Source organism: Erinaceus europaeus, chromosome 9, assembly GCF_950295315.1.
Source record: "Erinaceus europaeus chromosome 9, mEriEur2.1, whole genome shotgun sequence".
Classification (NCBI taxonomy): Eukaryota; Metazoa; Chordata; class Mammalia; order Eulipotyphla; family Erinaceidae; genus Erinaceus; species Erinaceus europaeus.
The window spans coordinates 15,015,265-15,043,000 of record NC_080170.1 but is presented as its reverse complement, the minus strand read 5'-3'; the positions used below and the strand labels follow the sequence as shown (position 1 = coordinate 15,043,000).

The 27,736-nt window shown below is 49.6% G+C and overlaps 1 protein-coding gene and 1 long non-coding RNA gene across 8 annotated transcripts; one reads left to right on the top strand and one right to left on the bottom strand.

Moving 5' to 3' along the window:
* Positions 1 to 1,778: 1,778 nt before the first annotated feature.
* On the bottom strand, positions 1,779 to 7,366 carry LOC132540348 (uncharacterized). Its single transcript, XR_009551505.1, has 3 exons — positions 7,243 to 7,366; positions 3,613 to 4,767; positions 1,779 to 2,453 (listed from the first exon to the last, which is right to left on the bottom strand). It is a non-coding gene; the product is annotated as an uncharacterized LOC132540348 (long non-coding RNA).
* A 76-nt stretch (positions 7,367 to 7,442) lies between these two features.
* Positions 7,443 to 26,683, top strand: MGAT1 (alpha-1,3-mannosyl-glycoprotein 2-beta-N-acetylglucosaminyltransferase). Of its 7 annotated transcripts, none has more exons than XM_060197383.1 (3): positions 7,443 to 7,579; positions 8,530 to 8,924; positions 24,263 to 26,683. In XM_060197383.1, exon 3 carries the CDS (start codon positions 24,361 to 24,363, stop codon positions 25,690 to 25,692), a length of 1,332 nt encoding a protein of 443 aa, XP_060053366.1. In that variant the 5' UTR covers positions 7,443 to 7,579; positions 8,530 to 8,924; positions 24,263 to 24,360; the 3' UTR covers positions 25,693 to 26,683. The 7 variants fall into 7 exon arrangements, with proteins under 7 accessions (XP_060053366.1, XP_060053369.1, XP_060053367.1 ...); XM_060197386.1 differs by lacking the exon at positions 7,443 to 7,579 and adding an exon at positions 8,348 to 8,367; XM_060197385.1 differs by lacking the exons at positions 7,443 to 7,579; positions 8,530 to 8,924 and adding exons at positions 13,348 to 13,490; positions 14,266 to 14,332.
* The last annotated feature ends 1,053 nt before the right edge of the window (positions 26,684 to 27,736 follow it).

Sequence of the window (27,736 nt, the reverse complement as noted above, 5' to 3'; positions counted from 1 at the left end):
GATTAATAAGTTTATTATTGCTTGCATACTTTTCTTATCTATGGTTACTTCTGACTGATTTGTGGTTTCTTCTGGGCTCTTGTCTTCATTCATTGGGGTAGCAGTTTTATTTGTTTTTAATCTACCCATTTTTTTTTTAATTTATGTGTTTCTCTCTCTTTTTTTTTTTTAATGTTCTGTTGTTCCTCAGTTGTTGTGTTTTGAGCACAAGTAACACTGTACTAAATACCTTTATGACAATTGCACTCACCAACCTCCGGAATAACCGTAGCAACTGAAGTAAGTATTGAAGGAGTTTAATCGTTACCAGTTAGCCAAACAATTTCTCCAGTCCGTGAAAAAATAGTAACCAAATCCCAGTGAAGAAAGAGAAAAGGAAGAGAGGATAGCAAGAATAGACAGTTATGCAAATCTACTATCCAGTGTATATTCTAAGGGTAACAAGAGTGTAAAGGGAACTAGAGCAGAGATACACACATAGAGAGTCCACTCTGGGTCAGATTTCTTCCCCAAAGTAATTCAGAAATTCAGAAAGGCAAAGAAGAAAGAAGTGTATGACAAGATTAAAAAAAAAAAAAAAAAAAAAAGAAAAAAAAAAGAGAGAGATTGAGAGAGATAAGAGAGAGAAAAGGGAGAAGATAGGAAGAAGAGTTGTAATTAAAGAGCAGTGCGAGGAACTTCCCAAATGTGTATCAGTGAATTAAAAAAAAAAAAAAAAAAAAAGGAAAAAGGAAAAAAAAAAAAAAAAAAAAAAAAAAAAAAAAAAACCCTGTTTGGTGGTATGGGGTATCCTGCTAGTAGCTGGTCCCAGGCACTGCTTATGGGGGGAGGGGGGGCGGCGGGAAGGATGTATGCTTGAAAATTAAAAGGAAGAAAAAAGAATTTTTTCCCCTACTCTAATTCTTAACCCAAATTAAGTTATAGAAACATCCTTGGTATGACCGTTATGGCCCCTTATTGGATGGCCTGCTAAAGGCAGAAAATCCTATTGTTTACACGAGATGTGTCCGGAGCTCAAAGGCTAACCGCTTCTGCTTCTCCGGGCGCCATCTTCCGGGAAACCCCGCCCTCCAGACTTTTTTAAAGGATTTCTCAAAAATGAACACTAGCTCCAAGTCCTTTGATCCAATGAGAGCTATACTCAAGAAGTCTTTGGATCCACCCTCAGGGTCGCGGTGGACCCTGGCAACTCCCAAGAGGCAGCCCCCGAGCTAAAGTGCTCTCTCCGGGTCCTCTGCCCGCCGCGCTCTGCAACCGGCGGAGGAGCCGCCTTCCCGGGCGGGCGGAGGACAATGCCCGGCGCACTTGCCTTGCCTGGCGCCGCCTGGGAATTCTGGAGCCCCGCTAGTCCGTGTCACCTTTGCTCTAATTGTTAACCCAAATTAAACTGTAATAACTTCTTTGGTGCCCTCCCCCTTATTGACTGGCCTGCTAAAGGCAGAAAATCCTACCTTTGCCGGCGATGCTATCAGAGCACTCGCTGTTAAGCGACTTCTCAGGCCGTCGCCATCTTACCTCTCTATTTGTTGTCTTGTTGTTGAGTTTGGCAAGCTCTTTATACATGTTGGTTATTAAACTTGTCTGATGTATGGCATGTAAAGATCTTCTCCCATTCTGTGAGGGGTCTCTTGGTTTGGGTAGTGGTTTCTTTTGCTGTGAAGAAGCTTTTTAATTTGATGTAGTCCCATAGGTTTATACTTGCCTTAGTATTCTTTTGCAATTGCATTCGTTTCATTGAAGATGTCTTTAAAATTTATGTGGAAAAGAGTTCTGCCAATATTTTCTTCTAAGTATCTGATAGTTTCTGGTCTAACATCCAAGTCCTTGATCCACTTGGAATTTACTTTTATATTTGGTGAAATACAGTGGTTCAGTTTCATTCTTCTGCATGTTTCAACCTATTGTTTCCAACACCATTTGTCGAAGAGACTCTGCTTTCCCCATTTAATATAGTCTGGGCCCCTTTGTCAAAGATTAGATGTCCATAGGTGTGAGGGCTATTTATTTTTTTTAACCAGAGCACTGCTCAGCTCTGGCTTATGGTTGTGCGGGGAATTGAACCTGGGACTTTGGAGCCTCAGGCTTGCGAGTCTGTTTGCATAACCATTATGCTATCTACCCTCTGCCCGGTCAAAATCATAATGTAAAACCTGTACACTGTTTATAACTATGTTCACACGAAAGGTCTAGACAGGAATAGGGTGTCCTGAAAATAGTTCAAGTTCATTATTCATTCTTTCCACAAATGACTGCTGAGCACCTACTATAGGCCTGGCCAGTGGCCCTGTTCTAGGCACAATAGGAAAGTAAAATAAATCTACTAGTAGTTGATCAGAGTAAATGCTACGGAAAAGTGAAGCAGAAAACAGGGGGTTGGCAAGGTTTTAGGTGAAGGGCAGGGCTCAACAGGTTGGCCAGGCAAGGCCTTGCTGATTTGAATGAAGGTTGGGAACCTGGCACTTCTTCAGGTGTTTGCTCTTCTTCTGTAGCCAGTCAACAGCGTCAGGTTGCGCCTGATGTAAAGTTTCGAGACCTCCTTTGAATCTGGAGAGGTGGCAGTCGTTGACTATGTGGGTCATAGTCTGTCTGGAGCCGCAGGGGCAGTTCGGGTCGTCTCTGGCTCCCAACGATGGAACAAAGCGGCGCACCGGCCATGGCCTGTTCGATAGCGATTGAGGAGGGCCCAATCATAACGTGCTAGGTCAAAGCCGGGTTGACGCTTGCAGGGGTCTGTGATGAGGTGTTTGTTCTTTACCTCAGCTGACTGCCAACTCTGTTTCCAAGAGTCTGGAACAGAGAAGTTCAGTGTAGGCGTAGGGGACCAGATTGGGTGACGAGACGTCAAGCGTTGGACAGGGTGGGCGAAGATATCCGCGTATATTGGCAGGTCTGGTCAAGCGTAGACGTGGGAAATGAACTTAGATGATGCCGCATCCCGACGAATATCTGGCGGGGCGATGTTGCTAAGAACTGGCAGCCATGGAACCGGGGTGGAACGGATAGTTCCAGAAATTATCCCCATGGAGGAATATAATTTGGAGTCGACCAAGTGGACATGGGGGCTATGGAACCATACTGGGGCACAGTATTCTGCAGTGGAATAGCATAATGCCAGAGAGGATGATCGCAGTGTGGAAGCGCTCGCGCCCCATGAGGAGCTGGCCAGTCTTGCAATGATGTTATTCCTCGCGCCCACCTTTGCTGCAGTTTTTATGAGATGTTCATGAAATGACAGAGTGCAATCGAGAGTAACGCCAAGATAGACTGGCTGGGCTTCATGCAGGATTCTCGTATCGCCAAGCTGCACATTAAGCTCACGCGAGGCCGAGGCATGGTGTAGATGGAAAACAGATGATACCGTTTTTGCAGTGCTAGGGATTAGTCGCCATTTTTTACAGTAATCAGATATCAGAGACATGTCTTTTGTGAGTGTTTCCTCGAGGATGTTGAACTTGGATGCCTGAGTTGCACAGCAGATGTCATCGGCGTAGATGAACTTCCTTGAAGAAGTTTCTGGGAGGTCATTGATGTAAATATTAAATAGCGTAGGAGCCAGAACAGAGCCCTGGGGGAGGCCACTTGAGACAAGTCTCCATCTGCTAGACTTGTCACCTGGCACTGAACTAGAAGAACTTTACAATGGAGCAAAGAGCCAGTGCACAGGTTCTGAGGTGAGTTCAAGGAACAGCAGCCAGGACAGCGTCCTCAGAGGGCATCAACCAGGAGGTGAGCATGTGATTTTAATGTTGGCTTCTGTGGATTGTTAAGGATCCTGACTATTTCTTTTAATCTTTATTTATTTATATGTTTGCTTTGTTTTAATGAGAGGTAGATAAATAGATAGGGAGGGGATAGAGCTCTGTTCAGCTCTGGTTTTGCACCTGGGATTTTAGAGCCTCAGGCATCCAAGTCTTTTTGCATAACCATTATGCTACCTTTCTCTCCTTTTTGGGCTCTGTGCCTGCACTGTAAATCCACTGCTCCTGTAGCTACTTTTTTTTTTTTTTTTTTTTTTTTTTTTAGGACTGAGAGAAACTGAGAAAGGAGGGGTTGATAGAGAGGGAGAGAGACACTGGTTGTGAAGCAACTTCCCTGAAGATGGGGAGCCAGGGACTCGAACCATGCAAGATCCTTATGCACTTCGTACTATGTACGCTTAATTCAGTGTGCCACTGCCCAGCCCCCTATGCTACCTCTCCAGTCCTAGGGCTGTTTTTATCCCAAGCAAAGAGGGACATCACTGTGGATTTTTGAGTGAAGAAACGTTAGGATCCCTTGAACTACTGTGTGGAGATCATGTTACTGGGATCAGGGAAGGCAGAGAACTGGTATGTCCATGAGTGATAAAGGTGACTGGGGACGCTGAGGCATTGGGTCCTAGGCTGGCTTTTTTTTTTTTTTTAATAAAAAAAAAACTTTTTATTTATAAAAAGGAGACATTGAAGAAACCAAAGGATAAGAGGGGTACAACTTCACACAGTTCCCACCACCAGAACTCTGTATCCCATCCTCTCCCCTGACAGCTTTCCTATTCTTTAACCCTCTGGAATATGGACCCAAGGTCCTCGTGGGATGCAGAAAGTTGAAGGTCTGGCTTCTGTAATTGCTTCCCTTCTGAAGATGGTTGTTGATAGGTCGATCCAAACTCCCAGCCTGTCTTTCTCTTTCCCTATTGGGGAAGGGCTCTGGGGAAGCAGAGCTCCAGGACACATTTGTGGGGTGGTCTGTCCAGGGAAGTCTAGTTGGCATCATGCTAGCATCTGGAACCTGGTGGTTGAAAATAGAGTTAGCATACAAAGCTAAACAAATTGTTGATCAATTATGGACCTAAAGGCTGGAATAGTGCAGATGACGAGTTGGGGGGAGGGGTGTCTCTGTTTTGTAGATAGCTAGTAGGCATATTTTAGTTATATTCCAAAGGGCTAGGCTGACTTTGATGTAGCCAATAGGCAGGCTGAGACAGAAGATGAGACAGGGCTGCATGGACGACTCTTGGGACTTGGGTCTGAGTACATGGAATAGAGTTGCTATTCATTTGGGTGGGAACATGTTGGCCACAGTAGGTTTGCGGCTGGAAAGATCAGGAATTAATTTGCAGATTTTCATGAGTGTAGGGACAATATAAACTGTTTTTAAAATGTTTCTAATGTTACAATATCTTTCCGTTTAAAAAAAAAAAAGTCATTCCTAGACTCTGACCCAACAACTGTTACATTTCCAGTACTGAAAATGTGCAAGTTAGTCACTGCAAGTATTCTGGAGAATCACAGGGATAGGACCTATGCCAGAAGACCAAGGCTGCCTAGGTTCCAATTTTCAAAGGAGTGTGTGTTGGGCGGGGGGATGGAGGTGGGGTGACAGGAAAGGGGGGGGTAGAGGCTACAAATTTGTCCACAGCCCTAGAAATATTATAGGATGTTTCATTTAGTGGATGACTTAACTCTAAAAATTAGGAACAGTTCCTCTTGGATTTAGCTCTTAATCAGGAATAAGTCAGACTAATGGATGGATGAATGAAACTCAGTCTTCTCTCCTGTGTTTCCTTTGTAACCCATACAGAGAACACTTCTAGCACGTGTCAGATGAACGGGGCTCCCCCTAACCCCAGCTAACACCAGCTGAATACCCTACAGTAAACTCGATTCTGATACCATCTATTCCAGATCATCTGTCCCCAGATGCCAATCTCATATAATAGGCTTCAGGTTTACCCACAGCTTTGTTCCACTTCTATACAAGTTACAGGTTCCCATGATTCCCCCTGCCCACTTTGAATTTGATTATCCACAACTGCTGTGAACTCAGAGAGATACTTCCTTATGTTACTAGTTTATTAAGGCTGCAGATTGACAGTCAAATTAAGAGACACAGAGGGCAGGGTCTGGGAGAGCCCCCAGCACAAGAATTGCTCTCCCTGCAGAGCTGGATGAATCAGCTTTACCAGTGGCTGTGTTCACTGACCCAGAAGATCTCTGAAGTTCACATAATCCGGACTATTATAGAGCTATTATGTAGGCACGAGATTGTTAATTCCATTTTAACCCATCTCTCAAGAGAATAGGGTTGAAAATTCCAACCACCTAAATGTGACTTGTTTTTTCTAGCAGAGAAGTCACCCTCTAGAGTTACTACTGCCAGCCATATGGGACAAGGAGCCCTGTGTCAGAAACCTGGGTCGAAGACCAAACGCTAGCATTAAAGTTGCTTATTGTTTAGAAGACTCCAAGAGTTGTATTTTTTTTTTTTTACTAGTTCAGTGCCAAAAGATGAGAAGAAAAATATGTAATAGTAAATCACAGTAACACTGAAGTTGCCAGGAAACTGGAATCAAGACTCCAGTTCTCAAAGGAGGGGTGGGGCAAGGGGGGGAGACAAGTCTTCCCACAGCTATGACAAAACTCTCAGACGTGTTTACATGGACTAACAAAAAAAAAAAATCAGTAGTAGCTCCTCTTGGACTGAAGCCACAAGAATGTCGGAGCAACATATTTAGAAAACAACCCAGCAGCGCAACTTTGGATTTGCAAGTCCAGTGTTTGTGGGAGTCAAGTTGTAGGTTTCTCTAGCGACAGGTGGCAGGTGTGATGCTCCAGGCGTGGCCGGCAGCCCTGCGGGCACTGATCGAGCTCAAGGCGGGGAGGGCACGCCTTCTATGCCACTGCCATCCCTCTTTTCACACCCCAGGAAGGTCCTGCCACCCCAGAAGCCAGAAAAAAGGAACAAAATAACCTAAGATTCCGCCTGGGAATAGTGCGGTGGTGCACCTGGTTGAGCACACATTACAGTGTATAGGGACCCGGGTTCGAGCCCCTGGTCCCCACCTACAGGGGGAAAGCTTCATGAGTGGTGAAGCAGGGCTGCAGGTGTCTCTCTGCCAACTAACCTACCCTCTCAACTTCTGACTGTCTATCTAATAAATAAAGATAATAAAAAATGTTTTCCTCGCTAGGAAACAGCATCTTGAACAGCGGTCAGCCAAACGCCCGGGTTGCTAAGCGACCGAGACAGAGGAAAGGGGCGGGGCCACCCAGCGTCTACCAGAGTCCCACTTCCGCACTCTCGCCCCGCCCCTCCCCGCCCAAGTCCCGCCCGCTTTAAATATCGCGACAGGCGCCGGGACGCATGCGCTCTTCTCTCCGCGCGGCTGGAAGTGAGGCGTGCTCTCTCTCCGGGCCCTAGTCTCAGCCCCGCCCTTCCTCCCTCGGCGGTTACACTGGCCCTCAGCTCGGTTCTCACCCACACCTTGACTTCAGTCTTGTGGGCAGTGACTTGTCAAACCACCTCGAGCCCCGCCGACCTACGTCCAGGGCTCCCGCAGAGGCGGGGGTGATGGGCGAGGGGGCGTGGGGTAGAGGAGTTAGGCGGGGGGAAGGGAGGCGGCCATCGCCGCGGACTCACTTCCGGGGGACGGGCGGAAGTGGCGGTGGTGGATGGTGGGAGGGGGAGAGGAGCGAGGGGAGGGCCGGGCCGCCGGGGGTCGGGGGGGTGGGGCTTGGGCCGGCATTGGGGGTCCCGGCTCCCGGCCTGGACTCCGACGGGGGTGGGCTGCGGCTCCCTGCCAAGACGGGGCGGGATCCAGGTAACCATCGGGCGCAGGTAGGGTTAGGGGCCCCGGGCGGCGGAGGGGTGGGGGGCTCAGAGTCTAAAGGGGGGTCGCCATGTCAACCCCCCTCCCTCGTTCTCCCTTGAACCCCGAGCCCTGGGCTCGTAGGAGGCGCAGGGTGGGAGGAGTTAAATTCTTGGCGGGGGAGGGGGTGTCATGTGGACGCCACGCCCCTAAGAGTGTGTGTGTGTGTGTGTGTGTGTGTGTGTGTGTGTATGTGTGCGCGCGCGTGTGTGTGCGCGTGTGTGTGCGCGCAAACTTGCAAGGGAGCTGGGTTTTCTTCTGGTTCCCGAGAAATCAGACCCCTCCGGGGCAGTTGCTGACTGGGCTCAGGCCTCCCTCCAGCATTCCAGGAGAGAGCTCCTTCGGGAGTGGCCCCGGGAAGGAGTTTGACAGGAAATTGGGAATTACATCCCTGGCACAGTTTTTAGAAGCAGAGGGTGAGGTCAGGAAGGGAGGGGAGGGGAGCAAAGACTGCATGTGTGGAAAGGTGGTGCCAACATCAAGGTCTGGAAGAGATTTAGTTCAGGCGTGGAGAACTGGCCGATTAAAAAACCCCAGACACCCTAAGAAGCTTGGGAGATGTAGGGCTATTAGTGTGCAGCTCAAGACAGGACTTGGGGGTGGGGGGTGGAGGAGGATGGTCTTTTCTGTTCCTCATGGAAGACAGTCGCCATACCAGAGTCGTTGGCTACTTTTCTGGAATGAAAATAGGTGCTACCTGGCCTTTATCCGACCCATAGATGTCGATACATATTCATAAGGTGACTGTGTTTTGGGGGTGCAGTACTTTGCCTTTGTGGGGTGTTGAAGGAAGGGTTTTGGATGACAGCACAGTAAAGGAGTCTAGGTGGGCAACCTTAGGAATAAATTCCTTGGGGCCTCTCATAGTTCAGAGAGTGTCTTAATACTGAAATCTTCTGCAGGTTAACAGGGAAATCAGCCTCCTGGGCCATGCTGGTTCTAAGAATCTTTTCTTCCTGCAAGCCCCCCAGTGGAAGAGCGTCGCGGATGCCTTCCCCTCCCTGAGCAAGAGATGGGCTAGTGCCTGGGATCTGGCCATCAGCAGACTCTGGGCTTAACCCTCCAACTGAATGAAGGGATGTAACAGACCCCTGGGAGTGACACTAAAGTCTCCAGGGGGGGGAGGGGTTTGGACGTACCCCTTCCCCCCCAGACTCCTCCCCCGAAGAGTCCAGTGAGCCATGGACTTTGGATCTGGATAAGAGGAGACAGGCTGCACGTTGGAGTCTCACTTGGAAATGGAGTGTTGGATGGGGGCTTGACACTCCTGGGGAACAACTGAGAGAAGAGAAGAAAGGTAAGGTTCTTGTCTCCTTCCCCATGTTGTTTTGCTGCTCCCTGTGCAGGAAGTGTTGAGTGGGATACATCTGGGGACACTTGACTGCCATTCAGGAAGCACCCTCACCCCAGTGGGGACACTCACTTTCTGGTGTTGCAGACTTCGTCCCAGCCTCTTCTCCTCACCCCACTGAGGGGAACAGAAACAAAGGGATCAGAAGCAAAAGCTGTTGTGAGGTTAGGCCAGGAGAACCATAGGATGAATTTTAGCCTCAGAAGAGAGGGCCCTGTGCATAGAAAGCACTAGAATACATTGCTTGATATCCTCGCTACATAGAGAAAATCTCTGGAGTAGTAGTTCTGCTCTTTTTTTTTTTTTACCTTTATTTTTTTACTTACTGTTTTTTACTTTTTTTTTAACCTTTATTTATAGACACAGCCAGAAATTGAGAGGGAAGTGGGTGTTAGGGAGATAGAGAGACACTTGCAGCACTGCTTCACCACTTGTGAAGCCTTCCCTCTGCAGGCAGGGACTAAGGGGCTCAAACCTAGAACCTTGCTCACTATAACATGTGCACTCAACCAGGTGCGTCACCACTCGGCCCCATCGTTCTGCACTTTTATTGAATCGTTGTCTTGGCAAAAACCTTGGATGTCCTTAATTAAACGCTTGCCCTGACTTTGTCTCATCCTGTTGCTGTTCGACTACCTAGGCTTATCAGGTTGTGGGAAAGATGCAGGTCCCTCACTCCAGTGCGCTTGCTGACTGACTGTGCCTTTTAGAGAGGGGTGGGGAGAGTAGAATTCTTGGGGTGAATGTCTGGCTAGAGATGGGCTCTCTGTCTTGGAGTGAGCAGTGGGAGTGAGCAGACTTCTCACCTGCTGTCTAAGATCACAGTGCTTGCAGACTGACCCCTCTTAGCACTGTGTATTTCTGTAGGCTCTGTTTCCCCCTTAAAGCAGAGTTGGTCACCTCCTTTCTATCTCTCCCTGAACTCCAGTTTACCTGTATCAAGACACCCGCTTGTTTCAGTGACAGCCAACAGCACAAAGGAGAGCTGTTGGTAATTTCGTTGAGACAGAGGGATATGGTGGCCTGGGAGAGGGTCAGGAAGCTTGGCTTTGCCTCTCTAGCTATGTTACACCGAGGCCTCATCTTCACTGGGGGCATTTGCAAGCTGGAAATCGTGCCTTTGTGACTCTTCACCCTTTTCCTTCCTGTGGGAAGCCATGACTCCCCATAGAAGCCTGAGGACTGAGCAGGCAGGCCTGGGGGGAGCCCCTGCTCCAGTGTCTGGTAGCCCCACAGACTTCACTCTGCAAGTTCCAGATGCCAGCTTTTGTGCAGGTGCCAAGATCACAGTGACCCCTCAAAGATGTGGGGCCCAAGGAGCAGAGATTATTCCTCTGGTTTGATGTGTGAAGGGAAGGCACAGGTCAGGAATGGCTTGCCCCAGTGTGGAGGGGCAGATGCCACCATTGTGCTCTGTGCTTTCCTGCCAGGGGTCATCTGGAGTCTCTGCAAAGCTCCAGGGAGGTGTCTGGCACCATCAGACAACCTCTCTGGTAAGTCATTTCCTCCTCAGTGAGCCACAACTCCTTTCCCCAAGCCCAGGCCTGCCCTCTGCCTGCCCCTCTTATAAGCCAGTCCTGTCAAGACAGCCACTGGCCTTCTCACAGGGGCACCAGATGCCAGGCCACTGCCCTCCTTGGGTGGTGTCAGCCACTGAACCAGAACCAGTGAGGGACTGAACAAAAGAGCGTATGGTGTGTCCTTTAGCTGAATTTATTTGTATTTATATGCGTCTTTTATCCAAAAGGAACTGAGGTGACTAACCAGAAGTGACAGCTTAACAGTATTGCTGGTGATAATCGTGCCTATCTTTTTCTGTTGTTGTTGATGGTGATGATCTCTGAGACTCGGCAGGGAGTGGTGGTGGGGTGGGTGGAAGGAGGGGGATAAATGCAGATACATTTCAAACTTGGCTTTTACTTCTTCTAATAATTTTAAGCCTAATATCTGTCTTATGGCCAGGGGGTTAAGTGCTCACATTACAGTTTGCAAGGACTCAGGTTCAACCCCCCAGTTCCCACCTGCAGGGTGAAAACTTCACAAGTGGTGAAGCAGGGCAACAGGTGTGTCTCTTTTTCCCTCTACTCCCTCTCAATTTCTCTGTCTCTATCCAATAATAAATAAAAAGTTAAAAAATTATATAAAAAGAGATCTATCTTATGTGCAGTTCAGGAGTTCTTTCCAAATTGGAAGAAAGTTGGTGGTATCATGGGCACAGAAGGCAGTTTCCTGGGATAATTTTCACTTCCTTTTCTTATCTGCACAGCCCTCTTTAGGAGGCAGTGGGGAGGAGCAGGATTCAGGATTGCCCCTTAACTTTCTCCTCTTCTATGGCCAGATCTTCCTTTTTCTTCCATTTTCACATTATTTACTCCTAGATTTATTCCCAGAATCCAAGCACCTGACTTGTTTCTTCTGCTCTTTTCCCAGAACCCTTCCCCACAAAATCTCCTTCAAGATTGCAGGGGCTCTTAATGCCAGGTCTGTTTGACACATCACTCAGGCTTGCCTCTCAGCTCAAGTGTTTCTTGTGTCCTCTAAGAATTCAGTCCATTCCAATTCCCTCACTGTCCCCTCCTTGGGCCAGTTTTGTTGCCCTTGGGGGAGTCTCTACTCTTAGATCTTTCTGTGAGCCTGGGGGTTTTAAACAGAGGACTGCAGTGATCGGGTGCGAACTACGGTGCACGACCAGTGGACTTCCCTCTCCCACAGCCTGCTTCTCATTGAATTGCCTTCGATGGAGAGAGAAGTGTTACTGTTACAGGTGGGAATCTGGCATCTCCTAGATCAGCTCGTCTCCCCATTTAGGAGCATCCCGCTGTGCCCTCTGCCCCAGAGAGTGATTTTTCTTTAAGTTCTTGTTAACTTGGGTCTGAACACTAGTTTCCCATCTTTGTATGCTTTGGGGAACCTTTATTGCTGTCCCTCTTGCCTTGACAATGTTAGGCCCCTTCTACTGCCTGGCTGGCACTTGAGGGTGGAGTTGCTTCTCTTGCCACAGTTCATGCAGTCAGCTAAGCTGGAGACCTTGGAGACAGACAGACAGACAGACAGACACACACACACACACACACACATATACACGAGCTTCACGAATGTGTCAGCTCCTCTCTTAACTCTGCTCCTTCAGGGCCAGGCACCAATTGTTTCTACAAGATTCCCCTGCTTTCCCACTGTGTACCCGTTACACTGGACATAGATGTCTCAGAGAGCATGTGATGTGTAGTCACTGGGGCATGAGGGGTGGGTGTGGTTGCCAAACTTTGCAGACAGGGTCTGAAACCAGGCATGTTCCTCTCTAGGTCTTGTGACCTCTTGCTGACTGGCACTTACTTACCCACAGAACAGACAGGAGCGCAGGCCTGGCTGAGCCACTGGGAGTGTTAAAGGAGAGGCCAGAGGAGGGTCTTGCTGTGGAGCCCTCTGTGCAGTGTAGCTTGAGCTCCTCCATGCAGACCCACAAGGAATTTCCTGCCTTTCTCTAGAACCCTGCATGCTTCCTGTAGAAACAAGTCCTGAGTGGAGTCAGTAACCACACAACTCAAAGTTCCAGCTGCTGTGTGCTCTAGAACAGCAGGGAGAAGAGTGGCCTGGGAGCGCGCTCACAAACACACACACACACACACACACACACACACACACACACACACACACACACACACACACACACACCCCTCTCCTCTCCTGAGTCTTATCTGCACCTGCAGCCTGGGTGCTCAGCTCCCCGGCCCCCAGCCACAGATCCTGTGCTGGAGACCTTACCTCCTGCATTTTTTCTTAAACCTTTTATTCAGAACCAACCTTCCATTCCTCACCCTAAAGAGAAGGAAAAAAAAAGAAAAAAAAAAAACCGGGTGGGGGTTGGGGTCGATAGCTTAATGGTTATGTAAAGAGACTCAAGCCTGAGGCTCCCAAGTCCCAGATTCAACCCCCCACACCACCATAAGCCAGACCTAAGCAGTGTTCTGGTTACAGAAACACCGAAAAACAGAAGAAACAACAGCTGGTCCGCGTTTGCCACGGGCAGCAGGTGTTTTCCTCCCTGACTTCCTTGTTGGCACCCCGGTTCCTGCTTTCACACCCTACACCAGGCTCCCTCCCCAGCATCTGGGCAGGGGGTGAGAGGAGCCGGGCACCCGCAGCCCAAGTCGCGGACAGGGGTCTGCTGGAGGGGCGCGGGCTGCAGGTGGGGCCGGGGATCTAGGACCGGGGCCCAAGCCGCCCCACTGCCCCAGGCGAAGTTAGGGACCCAGGGAAACTCGCCCCGGAGACAGGGGTGCGGGCTGGGAGCTGGACCTAGGAGGTGGGCGGGGCGCAGGGCAGCCGCCCCGCCCCAGTGCCGCCCCGCCCCGCCCCTCGGGGAAGGGCCACGTTGCCGCGGGCGGTCGGCGGAGAGGGAAGGGCCGGCCCGGCGGAAGGCGCGGTGGCCGCGGAGCACCTGGGTCGCTCGGGGCTGCGGCTGCTCCCCGCTCCCCGGCCGCCGAGCTCAGGGCCGGGAAGTGGGAGGACGCGGTGAGTTGGGGCCGAGGCCGCGGCGGCCGTCCGCGCTGAGCTGTCCCGGGAGGGGCCGGGGTCCGAGGCCGGGAGGGCGCAAAGGCGGCGCTCCGGGGGCCGGGCACCGGGCTGGAGGAGTTGCTGTAGCCGAGCCTCCGGGGCGCCCCCCTCCCCGGGCCCGGGCCGCTTCTCCCTGCCTGGAAGTGGGAGCTGGGTGTCGCTGGGTGAATTCCGGGCCTCCAGCTGTCGGGGGAAGGCGGGGGCCTGCAGACGGGGTGTGCGGGGCCGCCAGAGGTGGGTCACGGGACAGAGTTGGGAGAGCGGGAATGGGAGGGGCCCTTGTCCCAAACCCTACCCCACTCTCCTAACAAATTACTGGGGCTGCTTTCCCCTCGCTCAGAAGGGAGAATCGACCGGCTGTGGAAATGAGTAAACTGGTAGAAAACTTTTCTCCTACCTGTTTGCTGGCGAGTGCAGGGACTGGGGCGCCCTCCCTCTCCGGCTGGCCGGCTGCCACGCGTGTCCACCAAAGAGTCCGGGGCTGAGGCTTCACCTCAGCCAACCCCAGCCCTGTGACATGTTTACTTAGTCTTTGCTTTAGCGCATCCTCACTGGCCAACATGTTCAGCTTCGTTTTGTGTTCATGATGCTTTTCCAGACCGGCAGGCTTTTCTCATAGATGCTGGTCCTAACTCCTGTCCCCCCTCCCTGCTGGCCCACCCCTGCCACCGGGACACTCCAGATGCGCCCCCCCTCCATTTCTGTGTCCTTTCTCACAGTGGCATCTTGACAGGTTCGACCCATTTCCTGTTTGGACAGAATTGCCATCCATGGCCCACACCAGCCCTCTCTGCATTCAGGTGAGGGAACCAAGGCACCAACCAGCAGGCCAGGTACCGGGCCCGGGTTACCTGGTTTCAGTGCCGGATTCCCTGGACTGTAGAACCCATGCTTTCTCTGCACCAACATCAAACACCCTCGGTGACTTTCCTTTTCCAGGACGAATAACCTACGTCCCTTCCCTGCTAGGTTTTATTTTCCAAAACCTTGAATTATTTAGCAATTCTCCTCTGACTCCCTTTCAGTTCTTCCATCCTCTTGAAATGCTGGAGCTTGGTACATGATACAGGAGCTTAGCGGAGGCCCAGTAATGAACAAGCAAGTAATTCAGTTAGGCCTCCATTATCTGTGGCATGTTCTATACTGCTGGGTTTCATAGGCAGTGCTTTAGAGCACACTAAGCAAGACAGGCCAGAATACTGTCACTGTTCCTTCAACTTCCATATTTTTTGAAAGCCACGTGTGACTTCTTCTTTAGTGCTCCTGCTGGAAGGTTGATTATTAGTTCCTAGCAGTCTTTCAATGAAGAATCAGCCATAGAGTTAGGGAGGTGGTTGCATAGAGCCTGCTGGGTTTTGACTGAGGGGTCCATATATTAAAAAGGCTCACTCCTGGGCTGATGAAATAACTCACTTGAGTAATTAATGTGTTGCTTTGTCATGTGTGCAACCCAGGCTCCATCCTGGCCCCCTACTGCAGTAAAGGAAGCTTTGGTGCTGTGGTCTCTCTCCCTCTCCATCTCCCTCGCCCCCCCCCCCCGACTTTATCTAAAATAAAAAGGTCTAGTCTTTATCTACCACAGACAGTGCAGCTATCTTGGACCTGGAGATTTAAGCCTCTTGTGTCACTGCCCCGAACGCTTCGTAAAAGCTTTAGAAATCAGGCAGGGTAGATAGCATGATGGTTTTGCAAAGAGACTTTTATGCCTGAGGCTCTGAAGTTCCAGGTTCAACCCCCTGCACCTCTATAAGTCTGAGTTGAGCAGTGCTTTCTGGTAAAAAAACAAACAAAAAGGTAGAAATCAAAACCAGTTTTGAGTGTGTGCCTTGCAGGCAGATGCCATTAGTAACCAACCCCCAGAGGCCTGGGTCAGGGTTAAGGACTGTGGTTCTGTTGTAGAAAAGGAAGATGAGTGGCAGATTGTATCTTCCCAGAGTGGCCACATCCATAAACATCCCCTGTCCCTGTTGCAGTTGGGCCATGCCGCCCTCCCACTCAGTGGTGGGGCTTGTGGTCCCTTTGCATGTGTGTAGGGACTTGTGATTATCCGGCCTGTAAGACAGGAGTCATCCAGGGCTAGATTGTGAGGACTCAACATCACCTGACTTGCTGTCTTCCTTGGGACACTCACTTTTGGGGCCCAGCTGTCATGGTCAGAGTAAGCCCAGGACAAGTGGGGAGGCTACATGGAGGTATCCCAGCCTGCACCCCGGCTCTTATCTCACTCTGTGTCAGCACCAGCCTACAGACATGAGAGATGATTAGCCTGTAGAGGAGCCCAGCCCCCTTCTTTTAGGTCATCCAGCTGTAATCAGTGTTGGGCAAACAGGTCACACACACATACACACACACACACCCCCACCATATTCCGTACAAACAGAGAGAGGATAAATGGTTTCTGTTGCTTTAAGCCACTAAGCATTTTCATTGTTCAGCAATAGATATCTAAGGAGGAAGTGTGGGTATGAATAGAAGCACGCGCTGGGATTCTGGACTGTGTGCCTGAGCAGAGAGGGCAGGAAGAGCGTTGACCCTGCTTACCATGGCTCCTTCCATTCTGTTTCCCTCATTGTTTCAGGTGCTTACTGCTGCCTAACAAGTCACCCCCGAATTTAATGCCGTAAAACAAGAGTAACTATTCCTGCTCCAGGTACATGGCTCTTGCTCCTGGTCTCCCATGCTGTCAGTCATATCTGGCTGGACTGGCATCCTCTGGCAGACTTTCTCCCATGTCTGCTGGGTTCTTCGCACCACTTGGACCTTACTGATCCCTGTAGGTGCCATTTCCATGGGCCTCAGGCTTCCTCTGATCTTCGTTACTGGATTCTATTACCAGGTGGAAACTGTATTGCCTTTTCTGAATTCACAAGTCACAGGTTGTCACATGCTGTCACATGCTGTGTAGTCACAAGCCAAAAAGAAAGGAAATGTAGACCCCAGATCCAGTGGCAGGAGAGTTGTCTTCACTTTCTAAGAAGAGCTTGTGGCATGAGAGAGATGTGGTGCTTGTCTTTAGAAAATGGAGTCTTCTGCTCCCGGCTCATCTGGTTTCCTTTCTTCCTGATTTATTAGTAATGCCAGCCGTCCTCCCATCTGGCCTCTTGAACTTTGTACATGTGTCAGGTACTGTGATGGGCTTGCAGGCCAGAGAGCCTTTTTCTTAGGAGTAAGTGGGGAGTCAGGTAAGGAGTGGCCACAGAGTTTGTTACATCTTAGAGGGGGAAGGACAGGAGGTATCAAGAGTGGGAAGTCTGGCTCTGCCAGACAAAAGGATTAATTTCCCTGAATGGGGTGATGTGGGGTCTAAAGAGTGCTAGCAGATGGGGTGAGGATAATATCTTGGGAAGATGGACTAGCTCAAGCTGGTCCATAGCAGGAAAACCACAGTGACTTTTCGGTATACCTCACACTTGCGGAATACCTACAAGACCAGAGTAATGTAGCCTGCTGAGGCCAGAGTTGAGGGCTTAAGGGCACAGTTGAAAGAGAAGTTTGAATTAGTTCATTGTGAAGGCTCTGCGTGTTCTTGTAACGCAGTTTGAGTTTTACTCAGTGGGCTGTGGCAGCCTCTGTGGTTTTTTAAGGCAGTTTAGTGGTGACAAGGTGTGTATTTAAAGAAGTATGCTCTGTTCTCATTTGTGACGGGTGCTTAAAGGGAATGAAGATTAGCGGCAAGTAGACTAACTGAGAAACGATATCAAGAGTCCAGGCCGAAAACGCTTCTTCATAAGTAAGAAGAGTCCAGGTGAGAGGGTTTGAGAGCTTCAAATAAGACAACGACAGTGAATGAGCGACTGTCTCTTCTATTTCTGTCATCCTGGAATTATTAGGGCTGTCTTCCAAAACTTAGAATTTTTTTGGATTTGAGATCATTGGTCTGGTGCATTTACAGTGGAACAGCACAGTCTAATCCAGTGTGTTTATTTCTGTAGCAAAAATATATGAGTAGTCACACCAAGTGGGATAAATAAAGACTATAAATAGCTTACATCAGGTCAGATTTCACCAAATGAGATTAGGACAGGTTTTACTGCCAAACAAATGTAGAAAACTCCTGTTTTATTATGCTTTTTGAATTTGGAAATTGCAATTAAGGGATTGTGGGTGTGTGGCATCCACACAGAAGCCAGTTTTTAGGTCACAGGCAAACTTCCATATCTAGAATCCTAGCTTGGCAGCATTGGTCCATATCCTAGAGTAACTTGTAGCCAAGGCGATAACAGAAGATTGCCCTGAGCCCGTGCTTGGGAAGGGGACCTGGGCCTCACGTTGTCCAGAGGCTTGAGGGGTGGGGGGTAGGGGGAGTCCTTATAGGAAGGTGACGGCAGGGAAGAGCAGATCAGGCATACAGGCACATGCAAAGACCCTGAGGCTGGCTTAGGTGTTGGGGGTGTGGAAGGAAGCTGGTGGAGAAGCACGAGGAGACAAATGAGTGACTGGCTGGAATTGATGTTGTCACATGCTGGGCAGGCACTGCTCCAACCCTGATGTGTATGACCTCACCCAGTTCTCACAGCGAGCCACTGAGGTATTTATTCTATTATGGTTTCTACCTTAGAGGTGAGGTGAGAACGTTGCATCTCAGAGATGATAAAGAAAAAAAAAAAAACTGATGCAAAGTAGTGCTGTGGTCTCTCAGGCTTGCTCTGGTTCCTGCCGAGCCCTCTGGGGGAGGTGGCTGGATGCAGAACAGCACTTCTGGAGGAGTGCGCGGGCTCTGCTGACCAAGGCTGACCTTCTGCACTGCTTGTCCCTCTGGCGCAATCGGCAGCTGGACAGTGTGTGCCCGTGTGGCCACGCACAGCCCACTGACTGAGGCAGCAGAGGATCTGCCCTGAAGAGTGTTCCAGCAGTCAGCAAGACACAGCACGGGGACTCTGGAGGAGTCTGTGGAGCAGCTGTGAGGTCTGAGAGTACAGGGCAGGATCCCACCCTCAGCTGACCCGTAAAAGCACAGGTGGCCCACACCCACTACTCAAGGTCTGGACGTTCCCCACCACCATTTCTGAGCCCTGCATTTGTTAGTCCATCTGTCAACATGGGGAGGGCGGTCTGTGCACAGGAAACAGTTTTACTAGACCAGCCAGGTCTTTATCTTAGTCTTTAGGCCCTATTTCTCTGGTCTTTCTTTCTTTCAAGAATTTATTTATTCATGAGAAAGATAGGAGAGAGAGAAAGAACCAGATATCACTCTGGTACATGTGCTACCGGGGATTGAATTTGGGGCCTCATGGTCGAGAATCCAGAGTTTTATCCACTGCGCCACCTCTCTGGTCTTTCTTTAACTTCAAAAATAGAAGGGGGATAGATAGCATAATGGTTGTGCAGAGTGGCTCTAGTGCCTGAGGCTTCAACTCCCAGGTTTCAGTCCCCTGCACCACCAGAAGCCAGAGCTCATCAATCTTCTGGTAAAAAGATAAAAATAAAAAAAATAAAACAAAAAAATAGAAATTGCATCTCGAGGACGGTAGAGAGGACTCAGTCCCTTGGGGTTTTGTCACCAGTCTGAGAGCTTGCTAGTCTGAGGCAACTCCTTGGTAAATTAGGGGCAGGCCTGCTTCTCCAACTCTGAGGCCCCCACTTTCAGTAATATGATTCAGTGTTTCTACTTCTCCTCTTCGCCTATAAACTTTCTTCTTCCACCCCCACCCTTTCAGTGAAACAGGAAGTTGGGGAATAGGAAATCCTGGCCAAGAGCTTGGAGAGAACTTTCCAATTCTGACCGTGATCTGAAGGGTGGATGAGGAAACTGGAAATCTCTGTCTTGATTCCAGAAAACTTGATTAGGTATGTGAGTGCTGATAAAATGGGAATTTAATGACTAGGTAAAACGGAAACAGACTTGAGGTTTCTGAGAAGACAGGTGGAATTGTGGGGGTGGGTGTTGTGCGGTGTGGGCAGGTGCCAGGGGAAGTCTCGCAGGAGGAGACAAACACAGGACCCTTCAGGGCCGTCAGGACCAGCCCTTTGATACTGTGTCTGTGTGCACGGGGCGGGGGGTGGGGGCACAGCGAGGACATCTGGGGTCTGCATCTTGGGCTGGGATTAATCCCAGACTGTGCGACAGAGGGCAACTGGCAGAGCAGCTGGCACAAGAAGTGACATATTTGAAGCTTTCTGGTGTGAAGGGATGAGACCCAAAGATGTCAAGGGTCAGAGTCACAAATCAGGAATGGCAGCCATCTGGGACTTGAAGGGCTTGGTGGATTCTCTCAAGTAATGGGGTCTGGCAGAGTGGGGTGGGGGTATTGGTAGAACTCTCTTTACCTTTATCAGCAGTGTATTCTAGTTCCTTTCCCAAGCCAGAGAGAGAGAGACACACACACACAGACAGAAGGTATATGTGATGGCTCTCATGGTCTGACTGAGTTCAGAACAGATGGATTGTCTCAGTTGCTATTAGCAATGCCCCCAACTGGGCCCATTTGATGGGCACGCTGGTGAGAACTATGAACTATAATCATATATAGGTGAAATCTTACAGTATTTCTGCTCTTCTTTTTAAAGTCTTTTACATCTTGCATATTTTTTTTGACATTCATCTATTTGTGTGTCAGTTTATTCCTTTTTATTATTGCTATCCCACTCTACCAGTAGAACCACTCTCTGTCCTTATCCCCCTTTTTAAGCCTTTGGAATGATTCCAGTTTTGACAGTTTTGAAGAAAGCTGCTGTAAATATTCCATAAAGGTTTTTGTGTGGACATATGTTCTCATTTATTTAAGGTCTGTACATAGGCGTGGACTTTCTGGGTCATATGGTAACCTGCTATGGTTAGAAGTTTTACCTGCTATAAGATTAGTTCCATTCCTCACACCATGTATCAGAATTAACTCAAAAGAGAGTCGTAAATCTAAATGTAAAACCTAAAGGTAAAAACAGAGAGAAATCTTTGTGATTTTGTGTTAGGTGCAGATTTCTTACAGCCAAAAACATGACCCATATAAAAGGGGAAAAGTAATCAAACCCTGATAATTGGCCACCATCAAAATTAGGAACTTGTGTTCATCAGTTGACACTGTTAAGATAACGGAAAGATATGTTGTTGAATTCTTGCCAGTGTTGAGTGAGAAATAGGATCTCATTATAACTTTAATTTGTATTTTTCATATTATAAGTGAAGTTGAACATCTTTTCATGTGCCAAAGGTTGACTTTACTGCCTGTTTTGTGAGTTGACCTAGTTTGTTGGACTTGGATCGTTTTTTCCCTTTCAGTACTTAAAAAATTCCTTGCTTATCAGGGTATTGAGGCTTTGTTGTATATGTTTAAAATAATGCCCTCCGATTTGTCATTTGTCTTTTGGCTTGACTTGCAGTATGTAATAGTGCAAAACAAACAAAGTTTTATTTGTTCTACACAGGGTCCTACTTAGGAAAACCTTTCCAATGACCATTAAGGGAATTGATCCACATTTTATTTTAATATATGTATAATTTAATTGTATATAGATCACCAGTCCACTTGGAAGTCATTCTTAGGCATGGATCTAATTTTAGTTTTCCAGATAGTTGTTATGATGTTATTAATAAATTTTTTTCTATGCCCCAGTAAGCCTAAATCCCACCTTTATTACACACTAGATTGCTGTGTGTAACTGGGCCTATTTCTAGACTTTAAACTCCCTTCTATATCAGATGGTCTATTTATTTGCCTTCCAGCACTGAAGAGCTTTAATTATAGAGATTTTGCAGTGGTAGCCTTTTAACTTTTTTTCATTACTTGGGCTTCACTGCTTGGGCAGGCTTTTTCATTAGAAGGAAAGAGACATTGGGAGAGAAACTACAGCTCCAAGACTTCCCTTGATGCTGTAGTAATTCCATTTGGTGCCTGGGCCTCACACTTGGGTTGTGCACTTGGCAGAACAAGTGCCCTCCCAGTGAGCTGCCTCACCAGTCCCCACAGTGTTAATCCCTGAAGATTGATTGCATTCGGCTTGTGCTTTGCCAGAGAACATTTTTCATTATTTTCTTAGGTATTCCTATGCTTATTTTCTTCATGTGAACTTTCATACTAGATTTTCTAACTCTGTAAATACATATATATTATCTTTATTTATTTATTGGAGAGAGACAGCCAGAAATTGAGAGTGAAGGAGGAGATAGGAGGAGAGACAGAGAGACACCTGCAGCACTGCTTCACCATTCGTAAAGCTTTTGTCCTGCAGGTGGGGACTGGGAGCTCGAAGCCAAGTCTTTGCACATTGTAACATGTGCACCCAACCAGGTGTGCCACCACCTGGCCCCAAGTTTTATTATTTTGTTTTAATTAAATTTTTTAAAAAATATTGCCACTAGGGTTATTGCTGGGGGTTGGTGCCTCCACAATGAATCCACTGTTCCTGGAGGGCACTTTTTGCTCTTTCTTAAAACATTTTTTTTTTAAATTTATAAAATGGAGATATTGACAAGATTATTGACAAGGATAAGAGGGATACAATTCCCACCACCAGAACTCCATCTCATTCACCCCCCCCCCCCAAAGCTTCCCTATTAAAGAATAGGAAGAAGGATAAAGATCCTTGGTCGAGTATGAATCCAAGACCATTATAGAGTACAGTAGGTAGAAGGTCTGGCGTCTATAATTGTTTCTCTGCTGAACGTGGGCATTGGCAGGTTGGACTATACTCCCAACCTGTCTCTCTCTTTGCCTAGTGGGGCAGGGATCTGGGGAGGTGGGACACCAGGACACATTGGTGGGGTCATCTGCACAGGGAAGTCAGGTTGGCATCATGGTAGGGTCTGAAACCTGGTGACTGAAAAAGAGTTAAGATGTAAAGCAGAACAAATTGTTGACTAGTCAACAATAAAGACAAGAATATTGTAGTTGAAGATTTGGGGGTCTGTTTTGGAAATAGCTAGTAGGTCTATTTTAGGTATATCAAAGGACCATGAATACTAATTTTTGCCTGAGTCTGACAGCTAACATGCAGGTGGACCAAAGGTATTGTCTGGGAAGATGGTGTTGGAATAAATATATTTTATTAAAGTTCTTGATGATGCTGAGATGTTCTTACCAAGATTGAGAGCTATTTAAGTCCTTTTGTGTCTTTTAGGAGTTATCATTTCCTTCCAAGTTTTGACTATCTCACATTAAGTTTATTCCTAAGTAGTTTATAATTTTCATGTCTATTACAGAATTTCTCATCTTTTCTTCTAATGAGTTGTTTATGGATATGAAAAAAATTTGCATGTTATTTTCTGTATCCCATTACATTTTTTCAGTTCTTTGTTTGGTTTGAATTTACTGGGTTGATTCTTTGAGTTTTCTAGGCATATTCTCAGAGTATCAAGATAGAAATAGCTTTGCTTACTTCCTACTTCTGTAACTGCTTACTTTTTTTTGAATAATTTTTATTAGTGATTTAGTAATAATTGACAAGATTGTGGTTTAAGAGGGGTACAGTTCCCACCACCATATCCCCTCTCCTCCATTGGAAGTTTCCCTATTCTTTATCCTTCTGGGAGTATGGACCTAAGATCATTATGAGGTACAGAAGGTGGGAGGTCTGGCTTCTGTAATTGTTTGTCCACTGAACATGGGCATTGGCAGGTTGGACTATACTCCCAGCCTGTCTCTTTCTTTCCCTAGTGGGGCAGGGCTCTGGGGAGGTGGGGTTCTAGGACACATTGGTGAGGTCGTCTGCCCAGAGTGTAACTGCTTTCAGGTGCATGGGTGATTCCCTGAAACAAGTGCTCAGTAATCCAGTAGGTCCTACTTAGCTTGGCTTGCTCCTGACTTCCCTGGACAGGTATCAGACTGGTGCTTCCTTAGTAGGTAAGGTCTTGTTGACCTTTGTCTTGACATTGATATTGGAGCTTTTCAGTCAGTATCTTTGGGCAGTTTGATTTGATGGTGGGAGGCAAGGTGGTTTCACCTTCAAGACTCCCCACCTCCCATAGGGATGGAGACTCCCCCTGAATGCAAAAGCAAACAAAATGAAATTGCAGGGAGTCGGGTGGTAGCGCAGCAGGTTAAGTGCACGTGGTGCAGAGTGCAAGGATCCCGGTTCGAGCCCCTGGCTCCCCACCTGCAGGGGAGTCGATTCACAGGCGGTGAAGCAGGTCTGCAGGTGTCTTTCTCTCCCCCTCTCTGTCTTCCCCTCCTCTCTCCATTTCTCTCTGTCCTATCCAACAACAACGACAATAACAACAACAATAACTACAACAACAATGAAAACAACAAGGGCAACAAAAGGGAAAATAAATATAAAACAAAAAATAAACAAAATGAAATTGCTCTGGTGGGGAGTGGGGTTGGATTCCCTTGCTCCTCCTTTCTACCAGCATCATCCTCCACTCCCTCTTGAGGTCTCCTGAACTCATTTTGGAGGGGGCTGTGTATTAGCTGAACCCAATTTTCCTGTGCACAGTGTCCTCCAGATCAGGGAATTGGCAGCTTTTTCTTTTCTTTCTCTCTCTCTCTCAAAGATTTTATTTACTAATGAGAAAGATAGGAGGAGAGAGAGAGGGAGAAAGAACCAGGCATCACTCTGGTACATGTGTTGCCGTGGATTGAACTCAGGACATCATGCTTGAGAGCCCAATGCCTTATCCACTGTGCCACCTCAGGAACCACCCGGCAGCTCTTTTCTAAGTGATCTCTGGGCGATGCCCTGGCCGGCCTCCCTTCTGCAGCCGTTACACCTGCCCCTCTCCCGGTCCCCACCCGCAGGGAGCCCGGCCTGAGTGGTGGTGAGGTTGTGGTGACTGTGCTCTCTTCTCTCCTCAGGTGCATGGCTGCTTCTTGACCCCACAGCCCAGAGGCAGCCTCTCTGAGCCCAGGGGCAGCCCCAGCCCTGCCCTGCCGCCTCCCCTGCGGGGGCCAGGATGCTGAAGAAGCAGTCTGCAGGGCTTGTGCTGTGGGGCGCCATCCTCTTCGTGGCCTGGAACGCCCTGCTGCTGCTCTTCTTCTGGACGCGCCCGCTGCCCAGCCGCCTGCCCCCGGACAGCACCCTGGGTGACGACCCAGCCAGCCTCACCCGCGACGTGATCAGCCTGGTGGAGGTGGCCGAGGCCGAGCTGGAGCGGCAGCGGGAGCTGCTGCAGCAGATCCGGGACCACCATGCGCGCCGCAGCCAGCGCTGGAGGGGGCCCACGGTGGCCCCGCCCGCCCCCGCCACCCCTCCCTCGGCCGTGATCCCCATCCTGGTCATCGCCTGTGACCGCAGCACGGTCCGCCGCTGCCTGGACAAGCTGCTGCACTACCGGCCTTCTGCCGAGCGCTTCCCCATCATCGTCAGCCAGGACTGCGGCCACGAGGAGACGGCGCGGGTCATCGCCTCGTACGGGAGCGCCGTCACGCACCTGCAGCAGCCGGACCTGAGTGCCATCGCCGTGCCGCCCGACCACCGCAAGTTCCAGGGCTACTACAAGATCGCGCGCCACTACCGCTGGGCGCTCGGCCAAGTGTTCCGCGCCTTCCAGTTCCGTGCCGCCGTGGTGGTGGAGGACGACCTGGAGGTGGCGCCCGACTTCTTCGAGTACTTCCAGGCCACCTACCCGCTGCTGCGCGCCGACCCCTCGCTGTGGTGCGTGTCGGCCTGGAACGACAACGGCAAGGAGCAGATGGTGGACGCGGCCAGGCCCGAGCTGCTGTACCGCACCGACTTCTTCCCCGGGCTGGGCTGGCTGCTGCTGGCCGAGCTCTGGGCCGAGCTGGAGCCCAAGTGGCCACGGGCCTTCTGGGACGACTGGATGCGGCGGCCCGAGCAGCGCCAGGGCCGGGCCTGCCTGCGGCCGGAGATCTCCAGGACCATGACCTTCGGCCGCAAGGGCGTGAGCCACGGCCAGTTCTTCGACCAGCACCTCAAGTTCATCAAGCTGAACCAGAACTTCGTGCCCTTCACCCAGCTGGACCTGTCCTACCTGCGGCGGGAGGCCTACGACCGCGACTTCTTGGCACGGGTCTATGCAGCCCCGCTGCTGCAGGTGGAGAAGGTGCGGACCAGTGAGCGGCAGGAGCTGGGTGAGGTGCGGGTGCAGTACACCAGCAGGGACAGCTTTAAGGCCTTCGCCAAGGCCCTGGGAGTCATGGACGACCTCAAGTCCGGGGTGCCTAGGGCCGGCTACCGGGGCATCGTCAGCTTCCTCTTCCGGGGCCGCCGGGTCCACCTGGCACCGCCTCAGTCCTGGGAAGGCTATGACCCCAGCTGGAATTAGCCGCCTGCCTGCCTGGGTTGTTTTCTCTGCGTTTCTCCCCGGAGTCCATTTCCATTCTTTTCCATATTCTTTCTTTTCTTTTTTTTTAAAGTGGCATTCAAGTGCACAGGATAGGCAAAGATTATCCTCTTGTTCTCGAGGGGGTCAAATCAGGTGAAGCATTGAGGGTGCTAAGCAGGAAACCACTGTGTGGTGAGGGGAGGCCTGGGCTTGTAGGAGCCACAGATCTGGGCTCCAGGTTTTATCCTGGGGCATCTGCAGAGAGGTTGGCAGCTTCTGCCATCTTGGACAGGCCCCCTCCCCCTAGTCCTGGCTCTTCTGCCCAGGTAGGAGTTCTCCTCTTGTCTGTTCTCCTTCCCTGCCTCCCCCAGTTTGGTGGGGGTCTGGCCTCTGTGAGAAGGGAACATGTATGTATGTGGCCAAATGAGACTAACCAAAGGGGTCCATCATCAGGGTCGGGGCAAAGCTGCTAGGTAGTCAGGGACTGCTGCCGCCTGCCGGAGTTTCTCTTCCCCTCCCCTGCTCCTGACCCCTTCTCATCTCTTTCCCAGCTGTTGATTCTAAGATGTAAAGTTGGGGGTGGGGGGGGGGGAATCAAGGCCATCAGCATGGGATGAGGGAAACCTCGGGATTCTGGGGCATACCTCTCTGATCACGCCTCAGAGAAACTGCCTCTCTAGCGTCCATCCAGGAGAGCCCTTCACTGGCTGGGTGGAAGAGCTTAACTTTCCTTGCTCCTTTTCGGCTGGGGCTTGGTGCTCAGGCTCTTCCCCCAGGGCCCTCTTAGCTGGAGGTAGAGCAGCCAAGACCCCACTGCCCAGTCCTCCCCACTTCCACCCCCCGGCAGTTACATCTGCACAGAGTAGGGTGCAGATCGCGGCTTGTAGAGCAATGCGTGTATGTCTTGTTCCTTGCCTGACTTCAGTTCATGGAAGAAAGATGAAGTTACAAAATTATTTTCAAAAATAAAGTAAAGGCTGAATTGTCTGAAGATTATTGCGTGTGTGTATTTGCATCTGTCGTGTCATGGAAGAGTGGGGGTGGGGTGTGGAAAAGGGTGGAGGAAAGGAGGGAAGGGAGCACAAAGACCAAACAGTTGGACAAGGAAAAGGAAGTGGACCACTTGAAGGAAAGCAGATCACTAAGGAGAGCTGGGGAGGGGGGAAAGGCACTCAGAGCTGAGGCCGGGGCAGAGACCAGACTCGGAGGTGGACGGACTCAAGGCTGACTCTTCCCACAGTTAATTCTGTCTAGAGGTGGGCCTTGGACTGTTCTGAAGGAGACCCACATAGCCCTGCCCTGGGGAGACCACCTCTTGGGCTCCCTCTTGTGACTTGGGCAGCATTTCCTGGGCAGGCCTATGGTCACACAGCTGGGCACATGTTTTCTGCGACTGAACTTGTAGCATGGTCAGCTCACTGCATGTTTCTGCTCTCCATTAATTATTTTTAAATACTGCATGTGAACCACCTGCCTGATTTCTTCATTGGGTCTGGCAGAGTAGGTGAGTTTGTCGGCAGATGTCACCTGGAGCTTTGCGCCAGGTGGACAAGCTTGGAGAAGGGGAGTCACCTGGTCACCGATTATGCCACTCCCTCTGACCACCCAGTGAGACCCAGGAACAGTGAGTGTGCACCAAACTGATGGACATTTATTCTAACCTCTCAGGTGGTAGTTTTCTAGTCACTGGGTTGGATTGTGTAACACTATTTGGGGTTGGGGGTGGGGGTGGAGAGATGGTTATTATTCATTATTTCATTGGTGCTCAGGCTCGTCCCCAAGGGCCCTCTCAACAGGAGGTAGAGCAGCCAAGACCCCCCCACTACCCAGAGTATCACTGTCACATGGGATGTTGGGTCAGGGATTGAACTTGGGACCTCATGCCTTCATGTTCAGCTGTGTGCCACCTCCCAGGCCCAACACCATCTTTAAATAGCTAACATGCGGCTGGGAGATGGTTTACACGCCCAGGGCCCTTGTCTTACCTGATGCACAAAGCCCTGGATCCTAGCATCGTGGCACCCAGGGGTGCACCACAGATGGT

What these genes read in the sequence shown, in the direction of transcription:
- MGAT1 (XM_060197383.1), top strand. Translation starts at nt 24,361, where the DNA reads ATGCTGAAGAAGCAGTCTGCAGGGCTTGTGCTGTGGGGCGCCATCCTC.